Source organism: Scyliorhinus canicula, chromosome 4 (genome assembly GCF_902713615.1).
Source record: "Scyliorhinus canicula chromosome 4, sScyCan1.1, whole genome shotgun sequence".
NCBI classification, from domain to species: domain Eukaryota; kingdom Metazoa; phylum Chordata; class Chondrichthyes; order Carcharhiniformes; family Scyliorhinidae; genus Scyliorhinus; species Scyliorhinus canicula.
In genome coordinates, this window is record NC_052149.1 from 46399420 (window position 1) to 46421645 (window position 22226).

At 48.6% G+C, this 22226-nt stretch overlaps 1 protein-coding gene across 2 annotated transcripts in view; it reads right to left on the reverse strand.

The window, feature by feature from the left end:
- Window positions 1–22226, reverse strand: part of plpp3 (phospholipid phosphatase 3) — a 185336-nt gene that overhangs the window by 56834 nt on the left and 106276 nt on the right. For both annotated transcript variants that reach the window (XM_038794167.1, XM_038794166.1), the window contains exons 3-4: window positions 9528–9808; window positions 990–1047 (exon numbers count right to left, since the gene is read on the reverse strand). In XM_038794167.1, the coding sequence (XP_038650095.1) occupies window positions 990–1047; window positions 9528–9808 (339 nt within the window). The remainder of the gene's footprint in view (window positions 1–989; window positions 1048–9527; window positions 9809–22226) is intronic.

Consider the following 22226-nt stretch of genomic DNA (forward strand, 5'->3'; position numbering starts at 1 on the left):
TACCTCCTGACCACGCTAACCATGAACACCAGACTACCCCCCTGGTCAGACCTGATGAGCCCCTGACCTGACTAACCCTCCCAGCCTGACCTGGCTAACCCTCCTAATGTAACCTGACTACCTCCTACCCACTCAGCCACTTACCACACTACCCATCTGCCACCCTACCACCTGTTATCCTACGCACTTATCTACCTATCCTCGCCCATTCACTAACATTCACACTGGACATATAAACTTAACTTATGGTACCTTGTGCCCTAAACATGGGGCATGTCCATCCCCACCCACTCCCCCACCCGGCTACTACACAGCAATTGAGTTCTCTGATGGACTGCACATTCCACATTTCTGGAGAAGCCAGGCTTAGAAGAACCAACCTGAAATGGGAACTGCAAATGGGTAGCAAACTACGATTAGAGCAGCAATCCAACAATAATCGCTGCTTCGTGGAAGTTCCATGTTATAAAGTACACAAATGCCAAGCTCACCAAAGTCTGGAGAATGTCAAAATGCTGGTGGCACAATCAAAGCCCCAGCAGGTACTCATGCGCAAGACTAGAAATAGGTACCATAACCATAAGATGGTCACTATCTAGAGAGTAATTACAGTGTAGAACTTACTACCTTGGGCAACTAAGATATTTTCATGAAGAAGTGAGAGAGGAGTTGTGTGTGGAGCATAAATGCTGGCATGGGCCAGTTGGGCCGAATGGCCTGTTTCTGTGCTACGAATACTTTTGTCATATTCTGTAGTACATACTAGCATCACTTCCATTTCATGGAATCTGAACACAGTGATCATCTACAATCCCCAGCCATCAAGTGAAGCTTACTTATAATCCCAATATAACATACCATCAACACTGTGAATGGTTTGTAACTAAGAAACAACTGTGATTTGAAAGAATTACACTTTCAGCAAAATGCCGACCTAAAGAGTTTGAATCCCTGGGTATAGACTACAGAAAGACAAATGAAACACTTACCGCTAAGTACAACATAGTGTACAATGAAAAGGAAGCGTGTCCCGAAAAGAATGACTTCCTGGAAAATAAACCAAAATAATGAGCCTCTTTTACAGCACTTTGGGGTAACCTAAGCATGTTTATCTTACCAAATTTTCACCCACCCAAAGTTCAAATTACACAGAAAGATAAACCCATTCTGGCAAAGGCCAATTTAATTAGATTAATTGCACACCATGCATAATGGAACAAATGCTTAAACTCCTACTCTCCATACATTTGCATACATAAAAGCAACCCTTTTGTGAAGTGCTTTGAGATGTTTAGCCATAGAACACTATGTGAATATAACAATGTGCAGAGTGCTCTCTGGGTGTAATTTATATTGAATGTTTTAGCTTACTACACAAAGCAAAGAAAAGAAACCGGAGAATAAAAATCTAATTTGGATAAACAGTAGGTACTGCTGTGAAATGTATAACTACTCCATGGTGACATGGTTGCATGAATAAACCCAAAATGGCTCCAGGACCCAGAATCTGGATGTCCTGCCCCCTTTTACAACAGATCCTATTTTGTTTGGGTTGGCATAAATTGGTGTTAGGTTGGCACAGCAGCTAAACGGGACCATAAGGATGAGTGAGGATTATGGGTTGGCATAAATTGGCACTAAATTGACACAGAATCTACAAGGGGGCCACATGGATGAGTGGTGGAGTCATGTGTTTGCATAACTCGGCATAGGGGCTGTATGTGGTCATGAGTGGGGAGTAAAGGGGGAATAGGTTTGCATTGAGTGTATGAAGGCGTCTTGGTGGCACAGTGGTTAGCACTGCTGCTAAGTCGGTATTACCACAGAGAAAGGCGAGAGGTAGAAAAAGCAAGATGGCGCCAGGAACCCGGGTTCAATTTTGACCTCGGGTGCCGTTCTGTGCGGAGTTTGCACGTTCTGCCTATGACTGCATGGGTTTCCTCTGGGTGCGGAGGTTTCCTCCCACAGTCCAAAGATGTGCAGGTTAGGTGGATTGGCCATGCTAAATTTCCCCTTAGTGTCCAAAGGTTGGTGGGGTTACAGGGCTAGAGGGGGATTGGGACTGGGTAGGAGGCTCTTTTGAAGGGTCAGTGCAGGCTCGACGGGCCGAATGGCCTCCTTCTGCACTGTAGGCATTTTACGATTCTAAGGGTCATAAGAGTCGATGAGTTAAGGCATGCGTTGGCATGGATCGGTCATGGAGAGTGGGTGGGTGGGGGAGCGGCAGTGAGTTGTGAGGGCAAGAGAGCCCAACCCCTTTTACTACAATTTGACAAAGTCTCAGATCACTGAGGCAGACAATTTAACTGGGTCGCCTCAGCACTCAGCAGCTGACTCCACACTGTTTCCAAGGGGTGGCAGGCGCAATTCCCAAACACACCCGCCCTCCTGGAGTGCAAAATCCGCCCAGACAATTTGACTCAATCAGGATGACTCATGGGTCCCAGGGGATAAAGGAGGGATTTTCCATGTTCGGCTGAGGATCTACTGATGATCCTCGGCATCGGGTGGGTGCCATAGCCGCAAAAGCCACCACCCCCACACCGTGCTACCATCCAATAGCTTTTTCAGCCACTGCCTGCCTGGCAGCTCCTGACAGCTGGGGGCCGGAATTCTCCCAAAGGCCCGATGCCGACTTCCGGTGGTGGCAATGCGGAGCTAAGCGGCACGTTCGGCAGCTCCTGCTTTTTTTGGACTTTCGGGCTTTTTTAAGAGCCCGCAATGGCGCTGTTTCAACTTTTCCCCGGGGGAAACACAGCCAATGTGCCCAGCGGCCGGTGGATGGGCTGGACTCGCAGTGGAGCGATCCAGAAGTCGATATTACCACAGAGAAAGGCGAGAGGTAGAAAAAGCAAGATGGCGGCAGGCGGGGAAGCAGCATGGCAGCAGTGGGCGCGGGAGCAGCAGGAGCTGCTTCAGCGCTCCTTCAAGGAGCTCAAAGCTGAGATTTTGGGGCCATTCAAGGCCTCGCTGGACAAGCTGGTGGAGCCTCAGACACCTCAGGCCGTGGAGATTCGGCAGCTGCAGCAAAAGGCTTCGGAGAATGAGGATGAGCTTTTGGGCCTGGCAGTGAAAGTGGAGTCACACGAGGCACTGCACAAGAAATGGCAGGCGAGGATGGAGGAGATGGAGAACCGCTCCCGCCGTAAGAATCTACGGATTTTGGGCCACTCGGAGGGGCTGGAAGGTTCGGATTTGGCGGCCTATGTGGCCCTAATGTTAAACTCGCTGATGGGTGAAGGGTCGTTTTGTGGTCCCCTGGAGCTGGAGGGCGCCTATCGAGTGCTGCAGCAGAAGCCCAGGCCGAACGAACCGCCCAGGGTGCAGCTGGTCCGTTTTCACCGCTTGGTTGACCGGGAGTGCGTGTTGAGGTGGGCGAAGAAGGAGACGAGCAACAGGTGGGAGAACACGGACGTTCGGATTTTTCAGGACTGGAGCGCGGAGGTGGCGTGAGAAGAGCTGGCTTCAATCGAGCGAAGGGAGTGCTCCACAGGAAGGGGGTGAAGTTTGGCCTTCTACAGCCGGCTCGCCTCTGGGTCACTTACAAGGACCGCCAGCTCTATTTTGATTCTACGGAGGAGGCCTGGGCTTTTGTCCAGGCTGAGAACTTGGATTCGGACTGAGGACTGGGGGGCTGGGGGGAAATGTACTTTGTTTGGAGGCTTTGTCCTCTTAGGTATCCTTTCGCCTATATTGGCTGTGTTTGCTGATGGTTGTTTCCTGTTTGTTTTCGCTGTTTTCGCTATTTTAGTTATGGTTATTTGGGTTCTTTTGGGGTTTCTTTGGATCTGTTGGTTATTTATTGGGGTGCTTTTTTTTTGTTTTGTCCACTGGTGGGTTGGGGAGTAGTTTGGGGTCCCGATGTGTCATGTGTCCGTCTTTTTCCCGCGTGTTGGGTTGAGGGACGGAGCTCGGTTTGGAAGCGCGGGCTTTCTTCCCGCACCGGAGGAATTGGGGGCGGGGCCAGCGCTGGTAGGGAGGGATTGGTGGCTGTGTTGCATTGGGGGGGGGGTCGTGGTTATGGCGGGAGTAGCCGGGGTCAGCAGAAGTCAGCTGACTCACGGAAGCATAATGTTGGGGGTAACGCAGCTAAGGGGGGCCCTAGCTTTGGGGGGGGGGGGGGGGGGTTGGGGGGGAGGGGGTGTGCCGGGTTGTTGCTGCAGGGACTGTGAGGGAATGGATGGTGAAGGGGGGGGGAAAGGTTGGGAGGGGGTTTGCCACCATGGGGAGCGGGCTTGGGGGGTTCCCTGGGCACGTGGTGGGTTGAGGAAGGGCTATGGCTGATCGGCGTAGAGGGAAGTGGTCGGCCCCTTGTGTTCGGTTAGTCACATGGAACATGAGGGAGCTGAATGGTCCGGTGAAGCGATTCCCGGTCTTGGCCCACTTGAGGGGGTTGGGAGCGGATGTGGCTATGCTCCAGGAGACGCACCTCAGGGTTACGGATCAAGTGAGGCTAAGAAAACGTTGGGTGGGACAGGTGTTTCACTCGGGGCTTGATGCAAAAAACCGTGGGGTGGCTATTTTGGTCGGTAAGAGCCTGTCGTTCATCACGTCCAAAGTGGTGGCGTATAGTGCAGGTAGATATGTGATGGTGAGTGGGAGACTTCAGGGGGAGCGGGTAGACTTGGTTAATGTTTATGCCTCCAACTGGGATGATGCGGGCTTCATGCGGCGAATGCTGGGCCTGATCCCGGACCTGGAGACAGGGGGATTGATCCTGGGTGGGGACTTTAATACGGTGCTGGATCCGGCTCTGGATCGCTCGAAGTCTAGGATGGGCAGGAGGCCGGCAGCGGCCTCGGTGCTGAGGGGGTTTATGGATCAGATGGGGGGAGGGGGGGGGGACCCTTGGAGGTTTTTGGAGCCGGGGGGTAGGGAGGTCTCCTTTTTATCCTATGTTCATAAGGCGTACTCCCGGATTGACTTTTTCGTGCTTAGCAGGGCGCTGATCCCGAGAGTGGTGGGGGCGGAGTATTCGGCAATAGCCATTTCTGATCATGCTCCACATTTGGTGGACCTGGAGCTGGGGGAGGGGAAGGATCAGCGCCCGCTGTGGAGGTTGGATGTGGGGCTTTTGGCAGGGGAGGAAGTGTGCGGGCGGATCCGTAGGGGTATAGAGGGGTATCTGGAAACCAATGACAACGGGGAGGTGCAGGTTGGGATGGTTTGGGAAGCGCTAAAGGCAGTAGTTAGAGGGGAGCTGATATCTATTCGGGCGCACAGGGAGAGGGGAGCGAGAGGGTAGAGAGGGAGAGGCTGGTGGAGGAGATGGTCAGGGTGGATAGGAGATATGCAGACACCCCGGAGGAGGGGCTTCTGAGGGAGCGGCGCAGTTTCCAGGCGGAATTTGACATTTTAACCACCCGGAAGGCGGAGGCGCAGTGGAGGAGGGCGCAGGGGGCGGTATATGAGCACGGGGAGAAGGCAAGTCGGATGTTGGCTCACCAGCTCCGGAAGCAGCTAGAGAAATTGGGGGAGCCACGGATGCAGGAGGGGACTTGGTGCGGGGTGGAAAGGACATCAATGGGGTGTTCAGATCTTTTTATGAGGGGCTGTACCGGGCGGTAGCCCCTGGGGAAGCAGGCTGGATGGACTGCTTTTTGGATAAGCTGGAGTTTTGATACGGTGGAGTGGAGTTACCTGTGGGAGGTGTTGCGGAGGTTTGGGTTTGGTGAGGGGTTCATTAGCTGGGTGAGGTTGCTGTACAGCTCCCTGGTGGCGAGTGTGGTGATGAATGGGAGGAGGTCAGAGGACTTTCGGCTTTCCAGAGGGACGAGGCAGGGGTGCACCTTGTCTCCCCTGCTCTTCACGTTAGCAATTGAGCCCCTGGCCATGGCGCTGAGGGACTCGAAGAGTTGGAGGGGGATTGTGCGGTGGGGAGGGGGGGGGGGGGGGGGGGGAAGCACCGGTTGTCGCTGTATGCAGATGATCTGCTGCTGTATGTCCCGGACCCGGCTGAGAGGATGCCAGAGGTGCTGAGGATACTTGAGGAGTTTGGGGACTTTTCGGGATATAAGCTCAATGTGGGGAAAAGCGAGCTGTTTGTCCTGCACCCGGGGGGTCAGGAGAGGGAGATAGGGGAACTCCCGTTGAGGAGGGTTGAGGGGAGCTTTAGGTATCTTGGGGTCCACATGGCTAGGACCTGGGGGGCTATGCATAGGCTTAACTTTTTGCGGCTGGTGGGGCAGATGGAGGAGGAGTTCAGGAGGTGGGATTCGCTGCCGCTCTCGTTGGCGGGCAGGGTTCAGTCGGTTAAAATGACGGTGCTCCCGAGGTTTTTATTTCTTTTCCAGTGCCTCCCCATATTGATCCCGAAGGCTTTTTTCAGAAGGGTGAATAAGTCGATTCTGGGGTTTGTGTGGGCGCGGAAGGCCCTGAGAGTAAGGAGGGTATTTTTGGAGCGAAGAAGGGAGGTAGGGGGCCTGGCACTGCCCAACCTGTGTGGATATTATTGGGTGGCGAACGTGACGATGATTCGCATGTGGGTGACAGAAGAGGAGGGTGACGCATGGAAGAGACTGGAGGTAGCGTCCTGTGCGGGTACGAGTCTGGAGGCTTTGGTGATGGCTCCACTTCCACTCCCCCCGGCAAAATACTCCACGAGTCCGGTGGTGGTTGCGTCCCTTAAAATCTGGGGACAGTGGAGGCGGCATAGGGGGGAAAGTGAAGGCCTCGGTTTGGGCCCCGATACGGGGCAATCACCGTTTTGCGCCAGGGAGAACAGGTGGGGGATTTGGGAGTTGGCACAGGGCAGGCATCAGAATGTTTGGGGACCTCTTCTTGGATGGGAAGTTCGCGACTCTGGAGGAGCTGGTGGGGAAGTGGAACCTCCCCCCGGGAACACTTTTAGGTATATGCAGGTCAGGGACTTTGTTAAGAAGCAGGTGGAGGAGTTTCCGCAGCTGCCGCCAAGCGGGGTGCAGGGCAGGGTGCTTTCGGGGACGTGGGTCGGGGAAGGGAAGATCTCGGCTATTTACCAACTGATGCAGGAGGAGGAGGAGGCCTCAGTAGATGAAATGGGAGGAAGAGCTAGGGGAAGAGATTGAGGATGGGACATGGTCGGACGCCCTGGAGAGGGTGAATCCTTCCTCCTCTTGTGCACGGCTCAGCCTAATTCAGCTGAAGGTGCTGCACAGGGCTCACATGACGGGGGCAAGGATGAGCCGGTTTTTCGGAGGGGAAGACAGGTGTGGGGGGTGTTCGGGTGGCCCGGCAAACCACACCCATATGTTTGGGGCATGTCCGGCTCTGGAGGGGTTTTGGAAGGGGGTGGTGGGGATTTTGTCGGAAGTGGTCGGGTCTAGGGTCAGGCCGGGCTGGGGGCTCGCGATCTTTGTGGTAGCTTCGGAGCCGGGAGTGCAGGAGGCGAGAGAGGCCGGCATTCTGGCCTTTGCGTCTCTAGTAGCCCGGCGCACGATTCTGTTACAGTGGGGGGATACGCAGCCCCCGAATTCGGAGACCTGGGTCAACGACATGGCTGGGTTCATCAAGTTGGAGAGGATGAAATTTGCCCTGAGGTGGACGGTACAGGGGTTCTTTCGGCGGTGGCAGCCCTTTCTCGACTTCCTGGCGAAGGGGTAGAGAGTGGTCGGTGTCGGCAGCAACCGGGGGGGGGGCAGGGCGGGTGGGTTTGGGGATGGTTGGGGGGTTTGTTTTTGTGGCGGTGGGTTTGCGATGTTGTTATTTTCTTCTTTCTTGTATTGCTATTTGTTATTATTTATTTTGGGGGGGAGAGTTCTTTTCTTGTTTTGGTGTGGAAACACGCCTTGTTTGTTTTAAATTGCGGGGAGAAAATCTGTTATTATTAAAAAACTTGAATAAAAATAATTTTTTTTTTAAAAAGGCCCAACGCCGTTGTGAAACGCGGAGAGATTCACAACGGCGCGGAGGATTCTCCTGGCCCCCTATTCTTCCCCCCGCCGGGGGGCTAGGAGTGCCGTGCCGGGAAACTCGGCCGCTGGGCCTTGTCGCTGGCGTCAAGGCCCCGCGCACCGAGAATGACGCGGCCGACGCGCCTAATGACGTCAGCCGCGCAGGCGCAGGTTGGCCGGCGCCAACCCACGCATGCGCGGTTGCCGTCTTCCCCTCCGCCGCCCCGCAAGACGTGGCGGCTTGATCTTGCGGGGCGGCGGAGGGGAAAGAGTGCGTCCCATTGAGACGCCGGCCCGACGATCGGTGGGCACCGATCGCGGGCCTGTCCCCTCCCGAGCACGGTCGTGGTGCTCAGTCCCCTGTAGGCCTCCCACAAGCCCCAAACATCATCTCACGCCATGGTCACGACGGCAGTGACCAGGTGTGGTCGCCGCCGTCATGAACCGGTCGCGAATGGCAGGCTGCGATTCTCCGAGCGGCGTGTCACAAAACGCAACACGCCATTTTGGGGGGGGTGGGAGAATCGCGGGAGGTGTGAGAGCGGATCTCCCGCGCTTCTCCCACCCGGCGTGGGGGCGGAGAATCGCGCCCGGGATTTCTACCCTCGGAGTCCTTGATCCTGGGGGAAGGCCCACCGCGGGCCTGTAAAGTGCCTGAGAAGAACAAGAAGCGGAGGGGCCTTCCCAGAAAGAGGTGACGTGGGGCTCTTGCTGGCTCTTTTCAGGAGGCTGAGATCTCAGTCACCATCACAAGCTTCTGCCCAGAAAGCAGAGGAATAGTGCGAGTGGCTTTGGCAAACAGGAAAAGAATGTGACGCCAATCACAAACAGCTGCAACCTTCATTCAATTTACACATAAAACATTCAAATTAAAATACATAAGAATTCAAGTTTCATTGAGATGTGGCAATAACAGAATCACTGTGAATTATAGTCAGCTGATGTTACTGACTCTTGTAAACAACGTAGTCCATGAACATGAACGTACAGTGTTCCTAAAGTTTTCTAAACTTACGTCACAAAATCTAAAAGAATTAGGTGTAATTGAATAAGGGGTAGGCTGCAGGTTTGGTGGTCTACTTTACTGTTATCCTGAGCTCCATTTGCTCTGACTTCAAAGAACACCACGGGCATGATAAAAAGCGACTGGCTGATTCGATAATAGCTGTTTTGCATTACTCCAAAGAACTTCAACCTCATCTTCATGAAGTCAGGATTTGGAGGCAGGCAAAAGCAATATAACTCCAGCCATATTTAAATCACACTATAAAGCACTACTGCGGATACTGGGGGGTGGGATTCTCCATCCCGCTGCACCAGTTTTTGAGTGCAGCGCCCCCCTCTGGCAACCAAATTCTCCATCCCAGCAGCCGGCCAATGAGGTTTCCCATTGTGAGCACCCCCACGCCATCAGGAAATCCGCAGGCATGAGTACACTGCCAGCGAAAGGGAGGATCCCGCCAACGGAGAATCCAGCCATGGGAATTTGAAATAAAAACAGGAAATCCAGCAAATACTCAGGAGATCTGGCAGCATCTACGGAGAATATGAATGTTTCAGTTTGGTCTTTCACCACGTCCACAAAAAGGCCATTGACCAGAAACATTAACCATATGTTATGTTCCGTTTCATTCCTTATTAGACAATAATTCTTACCTTGCTTCCTGAACTTCACTTTCCTTGCCTGTGCATTCAAACTGCATGATATAACCAAGGGAGCAGTTGATTGTTGAAAAGTTTGGACTGCAGACATGTAGAAAGTGTGGCCTTAAACGCCCGACGGACACTTTTGCAACGTCAGTGAAGGATTGGCTTATGGCGCAGCCAAAGATGAAGCAACCAACTTGCCTATACAGAGCAGCTACATATGGGTTACGGATAAAGGATTTGGAACGTTCCTTCATGTAATGGATCCGGTAGCACTCTCCTGATATTATCTGTTAACAAAAATACATAAAATTATTACTGAGGTCATATAATGCTTCCTGCAATTAAACAATGCCTTATGGAACTAAGATATGATGTGGAGATGCCGGCGTTGGACTGGGGTGAGCACAGTAAGAAGTCTTACAACACCAGGTTAAAGTCCAACAGGTTTGTTTCAAACACGAGCTTTCGGAGCGCAGCTCCTTCACCTGAGGAAGGAGCTGCGCTCCGAAAGCTCGTGTTTGAAACAAACCTGTTGGACTTTAACCTGGTGTTGTAAGACTTCTTACGGAACTAAGATAGGCTGCATTATAATTCGCAATTTAGTGGCTGATAACGTGTTTGTGAAGAGAGAGGATTCAGGAGAGGGCATTTATTAGCCTGTCAAGAAAACTATTTCTCACAGTAGCAGAAAAATAATCTGAAAGGAGAATAATAATTGAGCAAGGGAAGCTTGTCAAATTCTCACACGGTGTTAGCTTTTGAGCTAAGACGCTAATGTAATTGTTCTTTTTGGTTTTTCAAGATATAGCAGGATTTCTCAATATATGTGCTCACTAGCTGGTATGTACATATTTAAATATGGAGGGTGTATGTGAGATAATTGAAAATAAAGTAAAACTAAATAAGAGGCATGATTAGTAATGACACAGAAGTGTGTCACCACAGGGCATTTAATACATGTCTGTCAGTCTGCCATTTCTCCGTTCATGAAAAAGAAATGCGCACTTTTTGCCAAAATTTACAACTTACTAATACAATCATGGCTTTGCATGCCATTTTGACATACATGGTCCCTGAAAGTTCAATTCTGTCCGCAAAAACAAGAAAACAACAGTCACAATGCCCAATAAAGACCTTTTAACATTTCTCAAGCAACAGAGAAGTCACTTAAGTTGCATAATGTCAAAAGTTCTTCCTTCCTGCCGTGGACTGGGCAGTTTCTGCGAGAAATGCATCGATGACAAATTTTGACAAAGCTTTATTTTTGACAGATCGGACCCTAGCGGCAATGATTGTTGCTGTAATCAAAGTGACGTGGCAGGATTCTGGGAGGCTAGACAATCCCAACAATGCGAAGGAGTCAACATAATCTCAACTAGTTCTTTTTTAATAATCACAAAACGTGAGGCATGCATTTTGTCATTAAGCGGCAGCGCAGGGTATATTTGCACATGAAGGAAAGCAGGAATTGTAAAAGACATTTTTAAATACAAAAGCTGTACAAACACAAAGGATGCAACAAATAGGATGGCTGAAGCAAAAATGGAAAGCCAACGTAAATTATGCATGCCATTATAGCAAAGTGAATGGACTGCAGAAAGCAATTTCCTCGGACCAAGTCATTCCTTGTGAAATTAAATACTGTCATGTTCACAGGCTAAACTTGTATGTAGTTGAAAGGTGTGGGGGTCCAACAAATAAAATAGCTTATTGGGGTGTGACTTTAGGGGATGAAAGACAGATACCATAGAATATAGAGTATACTATATTATACATCGATATTCTGATTTACATGATGTTATACCAATGTATCCTCACATTGTGATTATGCACAAGGAAATAATTATGAATTTCATAACAATGTAGCCCCAACCAACTAAATATGATTATCTGCTTTCTTCACAAAACAAAAGGAATCTGGTCACCACAGAGCCATACCAGAAGCTACCAAACAATATCACCCCAAGCTAGGAACACTGTATTATAATAGTGAGATTATAATAGTGAAGTTAAATGAGGAGGGTGAGTCATTAAGTGTAAATGGTGATGGCAGAAGAAGGACGAGCTGATACAGGACAAAGCACAATGGGTTATTTACCCCATTCTGAGTTATAGGTAAATGCAAATAGTAGGCATTATATTAGACAACAGTGGTTATCTAATGAGGAGTCACTTGCTTCACTGAATAAAACAATGTAAAATAAGCAGAGTAACACAGAAATACGGAAATCTCCAGGCTGTCAATTCTCTTATCCACACATTCCCCATCATTTCATCCCAAGTGCCAAAAACAGAACTACGAGTGCCTGACACTGCTCAATTCACGACCAACCCTCCAATCATTCACCTACTAACTTTTTCTATCAATCACAACTCTCACCTCACAGTCATAACCTCAGCTCAATCTCATTCTTTAAGCCATTCTTTAAGCGGCATGGTGGCACAGTGGTTAACACTGTTGCTTCACAGTGCCAGGGTCCCAGGTTCGATTTCCGGCGTGGGTCACTGTCTGTGCGGAGTTTGCACGTTCTCCCTGCGTGGGTTTCCTCCCGGTGCTCCAGTTCCTCCCACAGGTCCCGAAAGAGGTGCTGTTAGGTCATTTTAATTGGCCCCCTGAGGTTCTCGCCCACTAATTGGAGAACTGGCAGGGACCTCTGTCAGTTCCATGGGGGAGTGCCCAATGGTATTAAGTGCTCTTTAGCCACTTAAGTGGCCACCATCAGGTTTTCCCCAGGATCCTGCACCCCATTGCTCCATTGTTCATCACCGCCACTAGGAACGGCGTCAGGTGCCAGCAATGCACCCATCAGAGGCTGCGGATCACTGAGGACCGTTGGTCAAAAGGTGAGTGAGGGCGGGATGAGTGCCTGATCACAAAGGGGTCCCACTGGATGGCTGGCACCAAACCTGACTTGGTGGTCTTCAGGAGGGGAGGGAAAGCCATGTGGCTTCCATTTAATCCCTGGACCACCACTGTGGGCTCTGGGATAATGGTTGTCAATAGGTTCATTTGCGCGCCTAAGTGGCATCTCGCCACCACCGGCCAGGGATCCTTTCTGCCATCTGACTTAATCGAGGGAGATTTTTCTGTCAGCAGGAGACTGATGCCGGGTCCATGCCTCAATTAAGTAGGCTGGGCTACCACAGTTCCACAACAAGTTGCATTATTTCTAGCTTATTGTCATTCCCTACCCAAACTCTTCCATTTCTCCACCCTCTCTCTTCTTTTATTGACCCTGAAACATTATAATAATCTTTATTATTGTCACAAGTATTGTCACAGTTAACACTGCAATGAAGTTACAGTGAAAAGCTCCTAGTCGCCCCATTCCAGCGCCTGTTCGGGTACACAGAGGAAGAATTCAGAATGTCCAAATTACCTAACAGCACGTCTTTCGGGACTTGTGGGAGGAAACCTGAGCACCCGGAGGCAACCCACGCAGACACAGGGGGAATGTGCAGACTCCGCACAGACAGTGACCCAAGCCGGGAATTGAAACCGATCCCTAGTACTGTGAAACAACAGTGCTAACCACTGTGCCCATGACTCTCACCCTATGTAATATCTCTATATGACTCAATGACCATTTTGTGCCTGACTATATCTTTGTGAAACAGCATGGAACAATTTTCCACATTACAGGTGCTATGTAAATTCAAGTTGTTGCTATGGTTGTTGCAATCACAAGAGTTAGGAAATTGTTTTCCTACATTTTCAGTAATTTCACAAATTTCAGAGCAGAAGGAATATTTAAGAATTGAAATAAACACAGTCAGGTAATACTTTTATGCTTTCCACCAACACTACTCAGCAATACATCTCCCCCCCCCCCCCAAAACTAGCAAGCAAAACCAATTGTTTTAGCTTGGCTATTGTGGAGGCCAGGTGCTTCCCGACAGGGAGGACAACCAGTCATCCCAAAGTGCTCTTGCAATTGTCCAAGCAGCTTTCTGTAAAGCGCCATTAGCAGAGGCCTGCAGCGGGCCAGGCCCCCAGGCTGAGCTCTCATCCCAGACTGCTGAGTGTTGCGGAGAAACTCCAAAGGGAACAGAATATATACAAAATAAACACTGGTGTAATTACTACCAGCTTTCAGATTAAGTTACCCTGCTTTAAATTTGGCTTGATAAAATTGAAAAGAAATGGCCTGGAGGAAATTGCACATTGCTTACTGTGAGTTTTCCTGCATCCTTCAGCCAGGAGTGCAAGCACCCCCCACCCCCCACCCCCCCCCCTGCCCACAGAAGTGCAGCCATTCGTAATGTCATCAACATCACTGCTGGAATTTGAACTTTGCATGTCCAATTCTTTAGGCAATATCATTTCTAAAAGCAGTCATCCATGGCCTGCCTGTTAACTGGCTCAACTAATCACTTTATCGCCTGTATCACCAAGGCACATCAGGAGAAGGTAAAAACACTGTGTGTCCAGCGCAGGCGAAGTTTAAAACATCTTGTAACAGTAAAGTGGGTAACACTATCAGTGCTCAATTTCTGACGAATTACCATGAACCTCGTAATCTTAAAATATTTGCTGTACAGTTAGCCGAATGAAATTAAGTTATTTTGTAGCAGCAATTTCTTTCATTGACGAGTAAGTAGTTAGTTGGATTTGCAGCTTTGACAGCTCGTTGAATTGATTATCCAAAGCTCGGTCAAAGCGAGTTTACATCTTCAGAAAGACCCATGGAAATAATCCTTGAAAGTAGGGATTCAGATTGGTCAGAGAATAGCTATTTACATTCACATGTCCCCACACATGGAAACAAACTAATCATTAAAGTGATTAATGGACCTTGTTTGCAGAGATATTAGTCACCAATGTTTCAATGTGACACTGGCAGGAAATTCCATAACCAGACATCATATTAGATTTATTACAATAGTATTGTCAGCACAAACATTTCTTTTAAGTTACAGAGTGGAATAATAAAGTCAACAGAAACTGCTGATCATGTCCAAGTAAATGACGTTGATGACAAGGTTTTGGGGAATTGATTTGGAGGAGATATATCGAGTTCCATCGCATTGCCCTTCTAGAAAATATACTCCGTGACCGTCATCAACTCTCAGCCAAACCATTCTGGCATTGGTAGTAAAAAAGGTTGGTGCGACTACAAAACATTATTAATAATTTTGTTTTCAGACAGACTTTTCCAGTAAAATTATTGACAGCAGTACTTTCAGCAGCCCTTTGATGGTTTGCAGACGGAGTCATTCCAGGAATCATGTCCACACTCTTGCTGTGGAAAAGCAAATTGTTTCAATTTGTTAATACTATGCTGAAATCCATGCCAAGGTATAAGGTACAGGGTCCTTAACTCTTGGAAGGTACCCAATACCATATACTGAATACACTGAATATCTCTACCTATGACACTTGGACCTCAGCAGTTTAAGAAGGTGGCTCACATCACCACTACCTTTTCAAGGGAAAATAGGGATGGGTCTAAATTCTGGCCTTATCAACGATGATCACACCCAGTGAATGAATACAAAACAACTCTTAGTAATCTATGGGCATTACTGCCATGGTGCACTCCACACCTTTGCTACAGGCATATATCTTGAAAGTAGCCTAATCTATGACATTGTTTTAAGCAAGGCAAATTAAATTTTCCCATAGTTTGTAATGGTTACACCACAATCCATTGAGAGGTCAACAAAAATCAGTGTTGTTACCCGACACTTTACTAGATTTGTGGCAATACAACTAGATTCACACTGGTGACTGGAGGGAATTCCAATTGCTTTTACACTTTAGATTGGATCACAGTACAGTAACCTGATTATCTTAATCATTGGCCTGGCAGGTCAAAATTCCACTCTGGCACCAATATCCAAATAAATTGGTCTATGTACTTCAGAGTTTTCACACTCATAGAACTAATCCCTACAGTGCAGAAGGAAGCCATTCGGCCCATCGAGTCTGCACCGACCCTCCAAAAGAGCACTCTGCCCAGGTCCACTCCTGCGTCCAATCCCCGCAAGCTAACCTGGACCTGAACACTAAGGTGCGATTTAGCATGGCCAATCCACCTAACCTGCACATCTTTCGACTGTGTGAGGAAACCGGAGCACCCGGAGGACAGCCATGCAGGCATGGGGAGAATGTGCCCACACATTCAGACAATAACACAGACAGTAACCCAAGGCCGGAATCAAACCTGGGTCCCTGGCGCTGTGAGACAACAGTGCTAACCACTGTGCCACTGTGTCACCCACATTGCCACTGTAACTCCACATTGAGAAATAAATCTGGATACTTTTAAATCCCACATCTCACTGGATGGTGGGCAGAAAAAAAGGTGATCAAGAAATAACTTACATTGGATCTCAGAGCCAATTGCCGTAGAATATAGAACAGATTATACCAAAGGGGCGGCACAGCTGCACAGTGGTTAGCACTGCTGTCTCACAGTGCCAGGGACCCAGATTCAATTCCCATCTTGGGTGACTGTCTGGAGTTTCTACTTTGTCCTCGTGTATACGTGGGTTTCCTCTGGTTTTCTCCCACAGACCAAAATGTGCAGTATAGATGGATTGACCATGCTAAATTGTCCCTTAGTGTCCACGGGTTAGGGGGGGTTGCTGGGATGGGGTGGGGCAGCGAGCCGAGGTTGGGGGGCTCTTTCGGAGATTTGGTGCAGACGCGATGGGCCAAATGGCCTCTTTCTGCATGGTACGGATTCTATGAAAAACAGCTAATCCATAAAAGAGAAACTGCTAACCATTTGTTGACTTTATTCCACATTTTCCGACAACTCATTTCAAGAGCATGGATTTGGAAATGTCGAAATAAAGAATGTATTTAAATAATATAGAAAAGGAACTGTCTTCTATAACATCATCAATGTCAAAAATGTTAACACAGTAAGCGAGGCAAGTAAGGTTGGTGAAAAAGCAAAACACTCCAAATGGTGGAAACCTGAAACTATAACAAAAATCAATGGCACAGAAAGCAGGTTAGTCATCATCTATCAAGAAAACGCCAGGGTTGGATGTTTCAGGTATAAATCCTTTACTTGAAAACTCCGTTCTGAGGAAAGGTTTCATACCTGAAATGTCAACTGTCTTATATTGAGAGTCCTGGATCTACCTGGACTACCTTCACAATCAATAAATGCATTTATATAAGTATACCTAGATATGACTGGCCTCACACTGACAGAATTATCTACAGATTTAAATGTTAATGGTTGAAGGGTAAGGCAATACTAGCAGTCAAACATTTGAACCTACAGAAACTGGGTGATTGTGTGCTTCCTTTTAAGACATGATGTGGAGATGCCGGCGTTGGACTGGGGTGAGCACAGTAAGAAGTCTTACAACACCAGGTTAAAGTCCAACAGGTTTGTTTCAAACACGAGCTTTCGGAGCACGGCTCCTTCTTCAGGTGAATGGAAAGGCTTGTTCCAGAAATGTTTATATAGACACAGTCAGAGATGCCCCGGAATGCGAGCACCTGCAGGCAATCAAATCATCAAAGATGCAGAGAGAGAGGTAACTCCAGGTTAAAGAGGTGTGAATTGTCCCAAGCCAGTTCAGTCGGTAGGCCTCTGCAAGTCCAGGCTTGTTGGTGGGGGCCGAATGTAATGCGACATGAATCCCAGATCCCGGTTGAGTCCGCATTCATGCGTGCGACAAACTTATGACAAACTTATAGCTAAGTTCCGCACGCATGAATGCGGACTCAACCGGGATCTGGGATTCATGTCGCATTACATTCGGCCCCCACCAACAAGCCTGGACTTGCAGAGGCCTACCGACTGAACTGGCTTGGGACAATTCACACCTCTTTAACCTGGAGTTACCTCTCTCTCTGCATCTTTGATGATTTGATTGCCTGCAGGTGCTCGCATTCCGGGGCATCTCTGACTGTGTCTATATAAACATTTCTGGAACAAGCCTTTCCATTCACCTGAAGAAGGAGCCGTGCTCCGAAAGCTCGTGTTTGAAACAAACCTGTTGGACTTTAACCTGGTGTTGTAAGACTTCTTACTGTCCTTTTAAGACTACACAGTATTGGTTAGGGAGCAGAATATCGAAGGCGCTGTCACAGGTAATAGAAGTGCCTGCCGCAAACCATACTTCAACCTCTGTAATGACAAAAGTACACACCATGTTTGCCAGTAAATTGGTGTTTATAACACACCATGTATTATACTTAATCTTTTTAATTGTACACTGTGAATAATTGTTTCAAATTATTTGTGTATGTCTTTAAACTTGTGTAAAGTTGGTTATTCACTTAGAAGAATATGGGCAGGATTCTCCGACCCCCACGCCGGGTCGGAGAATCGCCGAGGGTCGGCGTGAATCCCTCCCCCGCCGACCCCAAATTCTCCGGCCCTCCAAAAGTCGGCAAGGCGTGAGTCGCGCCGCCCCCCCCCCGGAGAATGGGGGGGACTGGCGTGACTCAAATGGGCCCCGGGGCTGCCCGAAGTCTCCGGCCCGTGATGGGCCGAAAGCCTGCTGGTTTTTTGCCGGTCCCGCCGGCATGGATCAGACTAGGTCCCTTACCGGCGGGACCTGGCGGCGTGGGTGGGCTCCAGGGTCCTGGGGGGGCACGGGGCGATCTGGCCACGGGGGGATGCCCCCACAGTGGCCTGGCCCGCGATTGGGGCCCACCGATCCGCAGGCGGGCCTGTGCCGTTGGGGCATTCTTTTCCTTCGCGTCGGCCGTGTCAGCCTCCGCGATGGCCGACGCGTAGGTGATCCCCGCCCTGTGCATGCACATGCACGGGGATGACGTCAGCAGCCGCTGACGCATCTGCGCATGCGTAGACTCTCACCGGCCGGCGGAGTCCCTTCAGCCCCTGCTGGTGTTGCGCCAAAGGCCTTCCATGCCAGCCGGAGGGGCGCAAACCACTCCGGCGCCGGCCTAGCCCCTGAAGGTGCGGAGGATTCTGCACCCTTGGGGCGGGCTGACGCCGGAGTGGTTCACGCCACTCTGTCCTGCTGTGACCCCCCGCCCCTCCGGGTACGGGAGAATCCCGCCCACTATACATGTTTTTCAAGCCTGTAGCTCAATTTCTCTAAAAACAGAAAAAACATTCACCTTGCGAAACATCATTCTTTAACTCAGCGCTGTCTACCGGACATGAAACAATTCAAACCTATTGAACCATGAACACAAACAACAACTATTTGCATTTATATAGCATGCTTTAAGTAGTAAAACATCGCAAGGCACTTATTTTGCAGGAGCCTTATCAAACAAATTTGATACCAATTGGTCATAGAGATAGGTTTTAAGGAGCATTTGAAACGAAAGAGCGACAGATAAGTTTAAGGAGTGAATTCCAAAGGTCGAGCTCTCAGTAGCTGGTTGCCAAAAATGAGCAATTAAATTCAGGAATGCTCAAGAGGCCAGAATTGGAGGAGTGTACGTATCTTGGGTTGTAGGGCTGGAGGAGATTACAGAGATAGGGAAGGGACAAGGTCATAGAGGGATTGGAAAGCAAGGATGAGAATTCCAAAATCAAAGCTTTGATTGACCCAGAGCCATTGGAGGCCAGTGAGCACAGGCACAATGAACAAACGGGGCTTGGTGTGAGTTGGGAGAACAAGATAATTTGATACCGCATGGACAGAGAATGATTTATTCTATCTAAAACATGTTTTTTTTCAATTTGTACTTGTCTTTGGAGTATCTGTATATCGGTGTCTTTTTCTTTGTGTGCCTCTCTGTGACAGACTTCAGTATCTATTATAATCAGTTTGGTCACATCCTGGCCTGAAGCCAATTTATCTGACAATCTACAAACACAATCTAATGAAAATCAGATTGTTCCCAATTGAATCCAAATGCACATTTCACAGAGAGCAATAAAGTCTCGCCCTCCATGTCACTTCGTTCTGTCCTTTTTCCCAATCTCCATATTTTCTAGAGGAAAGTGTTTGGTGCCAATCGCAAAGAATAGTAAGGGACCAGAATTTTTACTAGGTTGTTTGTTTTATCGGGTGAAAATATAAATAAACGCTTTATCACAAAAAGCGAAGAGTATTGGGGGCAAAATTGGATCGCCCCTGAAAATGGGCATCAGATGCACAATTAACCTTCACCCGTTTTTTTCCTTAATACTGCCTGCTAATGTGCATGATAGATGTGTCAGTCCAGCACTAAACACAGTGCTGAGTGGCTAGCTATGTACGTTAGCAGGGGGCTGAAGCTCATTATGGACTAAAGTTACTCTGTGCTACTCAAAGTCAACCTGAAACTCTTAAAAGGGAGGTGCATTCTGGCTGGAGTAGGAAACAGAGATGGTTGGGATGGGACTCTGAGCATGAAGAACGTTGACTAATGGTGCAACATGATGTAGAGCATTCTTCCAAAGTTCTCAGAAGGTGTACTGCAGACTAAAGTAAGGTAAAGTCACCATAGTCCCAGATGGCCATCGGCTGCTTTCCCCTTTGACAGGGGACAGCTGACTTGTGATTTATCCTGAGGGTCACTGCACCTCAGACCAGGGGCAAGGTTGACAAGGCGGGGACTTCATGGTTCAACTATGCTGCAAGAGATGGACAGGAGGAGAGAAGCCCTCAGTCTACACGGGGCCAGGAGATGCTCCAAACAAATACTGAGAAGGCAAGGGGAGCAGATAACGGTAGTCAATGCAAGCAGAACAACCCCAAACATCTGGATGCAGTGCTGCAAGAAATTTAATAGCCTCACTCAACTGATCAATGTCAATGAATTCATTCCCAAGTGCCACAAACTGAACTACTAATGGCTGACACTGCTCAATTCACGACCAACCCTCCAATCATTCACCTATTAACTTTTTCTATCAATCACAAATCTCACCTCACAGTCATAAACTCAGCTTAACTCATTCTTTAAGCCATTCTTTAAGCCATTCTTTAAGCGGCATGGTGGCACTGTGGTTACCACTGTTGCTTCAAGCGCCAGGATCCCAGGTTCGATTCCCAGCTTGGGTCACTGTGCAGAGTTTGCACATTCTCCTCGTGTGTGTGTGGGTTTCCTCCCGGTGCGCTAGTTCCTCCCACAAGTCCCAAAAGAGGTGCTGTTAGCTAATTTGGACATTCTGAATTCTCCCTCTCTGTACCCGAACAGGCGCCGGAGTGGGGACTATGGGATTTTCACATTGGTTCATTGCAGTGTTAATGTAATGTGACAATAATAAAGAGTATTATTATTATCTCACAGAATAGGCACAGTTGCAAACTTCACCTCCACAACTCATAGCTTGCACACATTGCCAGATATTCAACTCTGGCAGGCACACCACCCAAATTTATTGCACCACACTCACTGATGCACCATTATCAGTGTTGTAGAACATAGAACATAGAACGATACAGCGCAGTACAGGCCCTTCGGCCCACGATGTTGCACCGACATGGGAAGTCAAAAACTAAAGGCCATCTAACCTACACTATGCCATTATCATCCATATGCTTATCCAATAAACTTTTAAATGCCCTCAATGTTGGCGAGTTCACTACTGTTGCAGGTAGGGCATTCCACGGCCTCACCACTCTTTGTGCAAAAAACCTACCTCTGACCTCTGTCCTATATCTATTACCCCTCAATTTAAAGCTATGTCCCCTCGTGCTAGCCACCTCCATCCGCGGGAGAAGGCTCTCACTGTCCACCCTATCTAACCCTCTGATCATTTTGTATGCCTCTATTAAGTCACCTCTTAACCTTCTTCTCTCTAACGAAAACAACCTCAAGTCCATCAGCCTTTCCTCATAAGATTTTCCCTCCATACCAGGCAACATCCTGGTTAATCCCCTCTGCACCCGTTCCAAAGCTTCCACGTCCTTCCTATAATGAGGCGACCAGAACTGTACGCAATACTCCAAATGCGGCCGTACCAGAGTTTTGTACAGCTGCAACATGACCTCATGGCTCCGGAACTCAATCCCTCTACCAATAAAGGCCAACACACCATAGGCCTTCTTCACAACCCTATCAACCTGGGTGGCAACTTTCGGGGATCTATGTACATGGACACCGAGATCCCTCTGCTCATCCACACTGCCAAGAATTTTACCATCAGCCAAATATTCCGCATTCCTGTTATTCTTTCCAAAGTGAATCACCTCACACTTCTCTACATTAAACTCCATTTGCCACCTCTCAGCCCAGCTCTGCAGCTTATCTATGTCACTCTGTAACCTGCAACATCCTTCCACACTGTCTACAACTCCACCGACTTTAGTGTCATCTGCAAATTTACTCACCCAACCTTCTGTGCCCTCCTCTAGGTCATTTATAAAAATGACAAACAGCAACGGCCCCAGAACAGATCCTTGTGGTACGCCACTCGTAACTGAACTCCATTCTGAACATTTGCCATCAACCACCACCCTCTGTCTTCTTTCAACTAGCCAATTTCTGATCCACATCTCTAAATCACCCTCAATCCCCAGCCTCCGTATTTTCTGCAATAGCCGACCGTGGGGAACATTATCAAACGCTTTACTGAAATCCATATACACCACATCAACTGCTCTACCCTCGTCTACCTGTTCAGTCACCTTCTCAAAGAACTCGATAAGGTTTGTGAGGCATGACCTACCCTTCACAAAACCATGCTGACTATCCCTAATCATATTATTCCTATCTAGATGATTATAAATCGTATCTCTTATAATCCTCTCCAAGACTTTACCCACAACAGACGTGAGGCTCACCGGCCTATAGTTACCGGGGTTATCTCTACTCCCCTT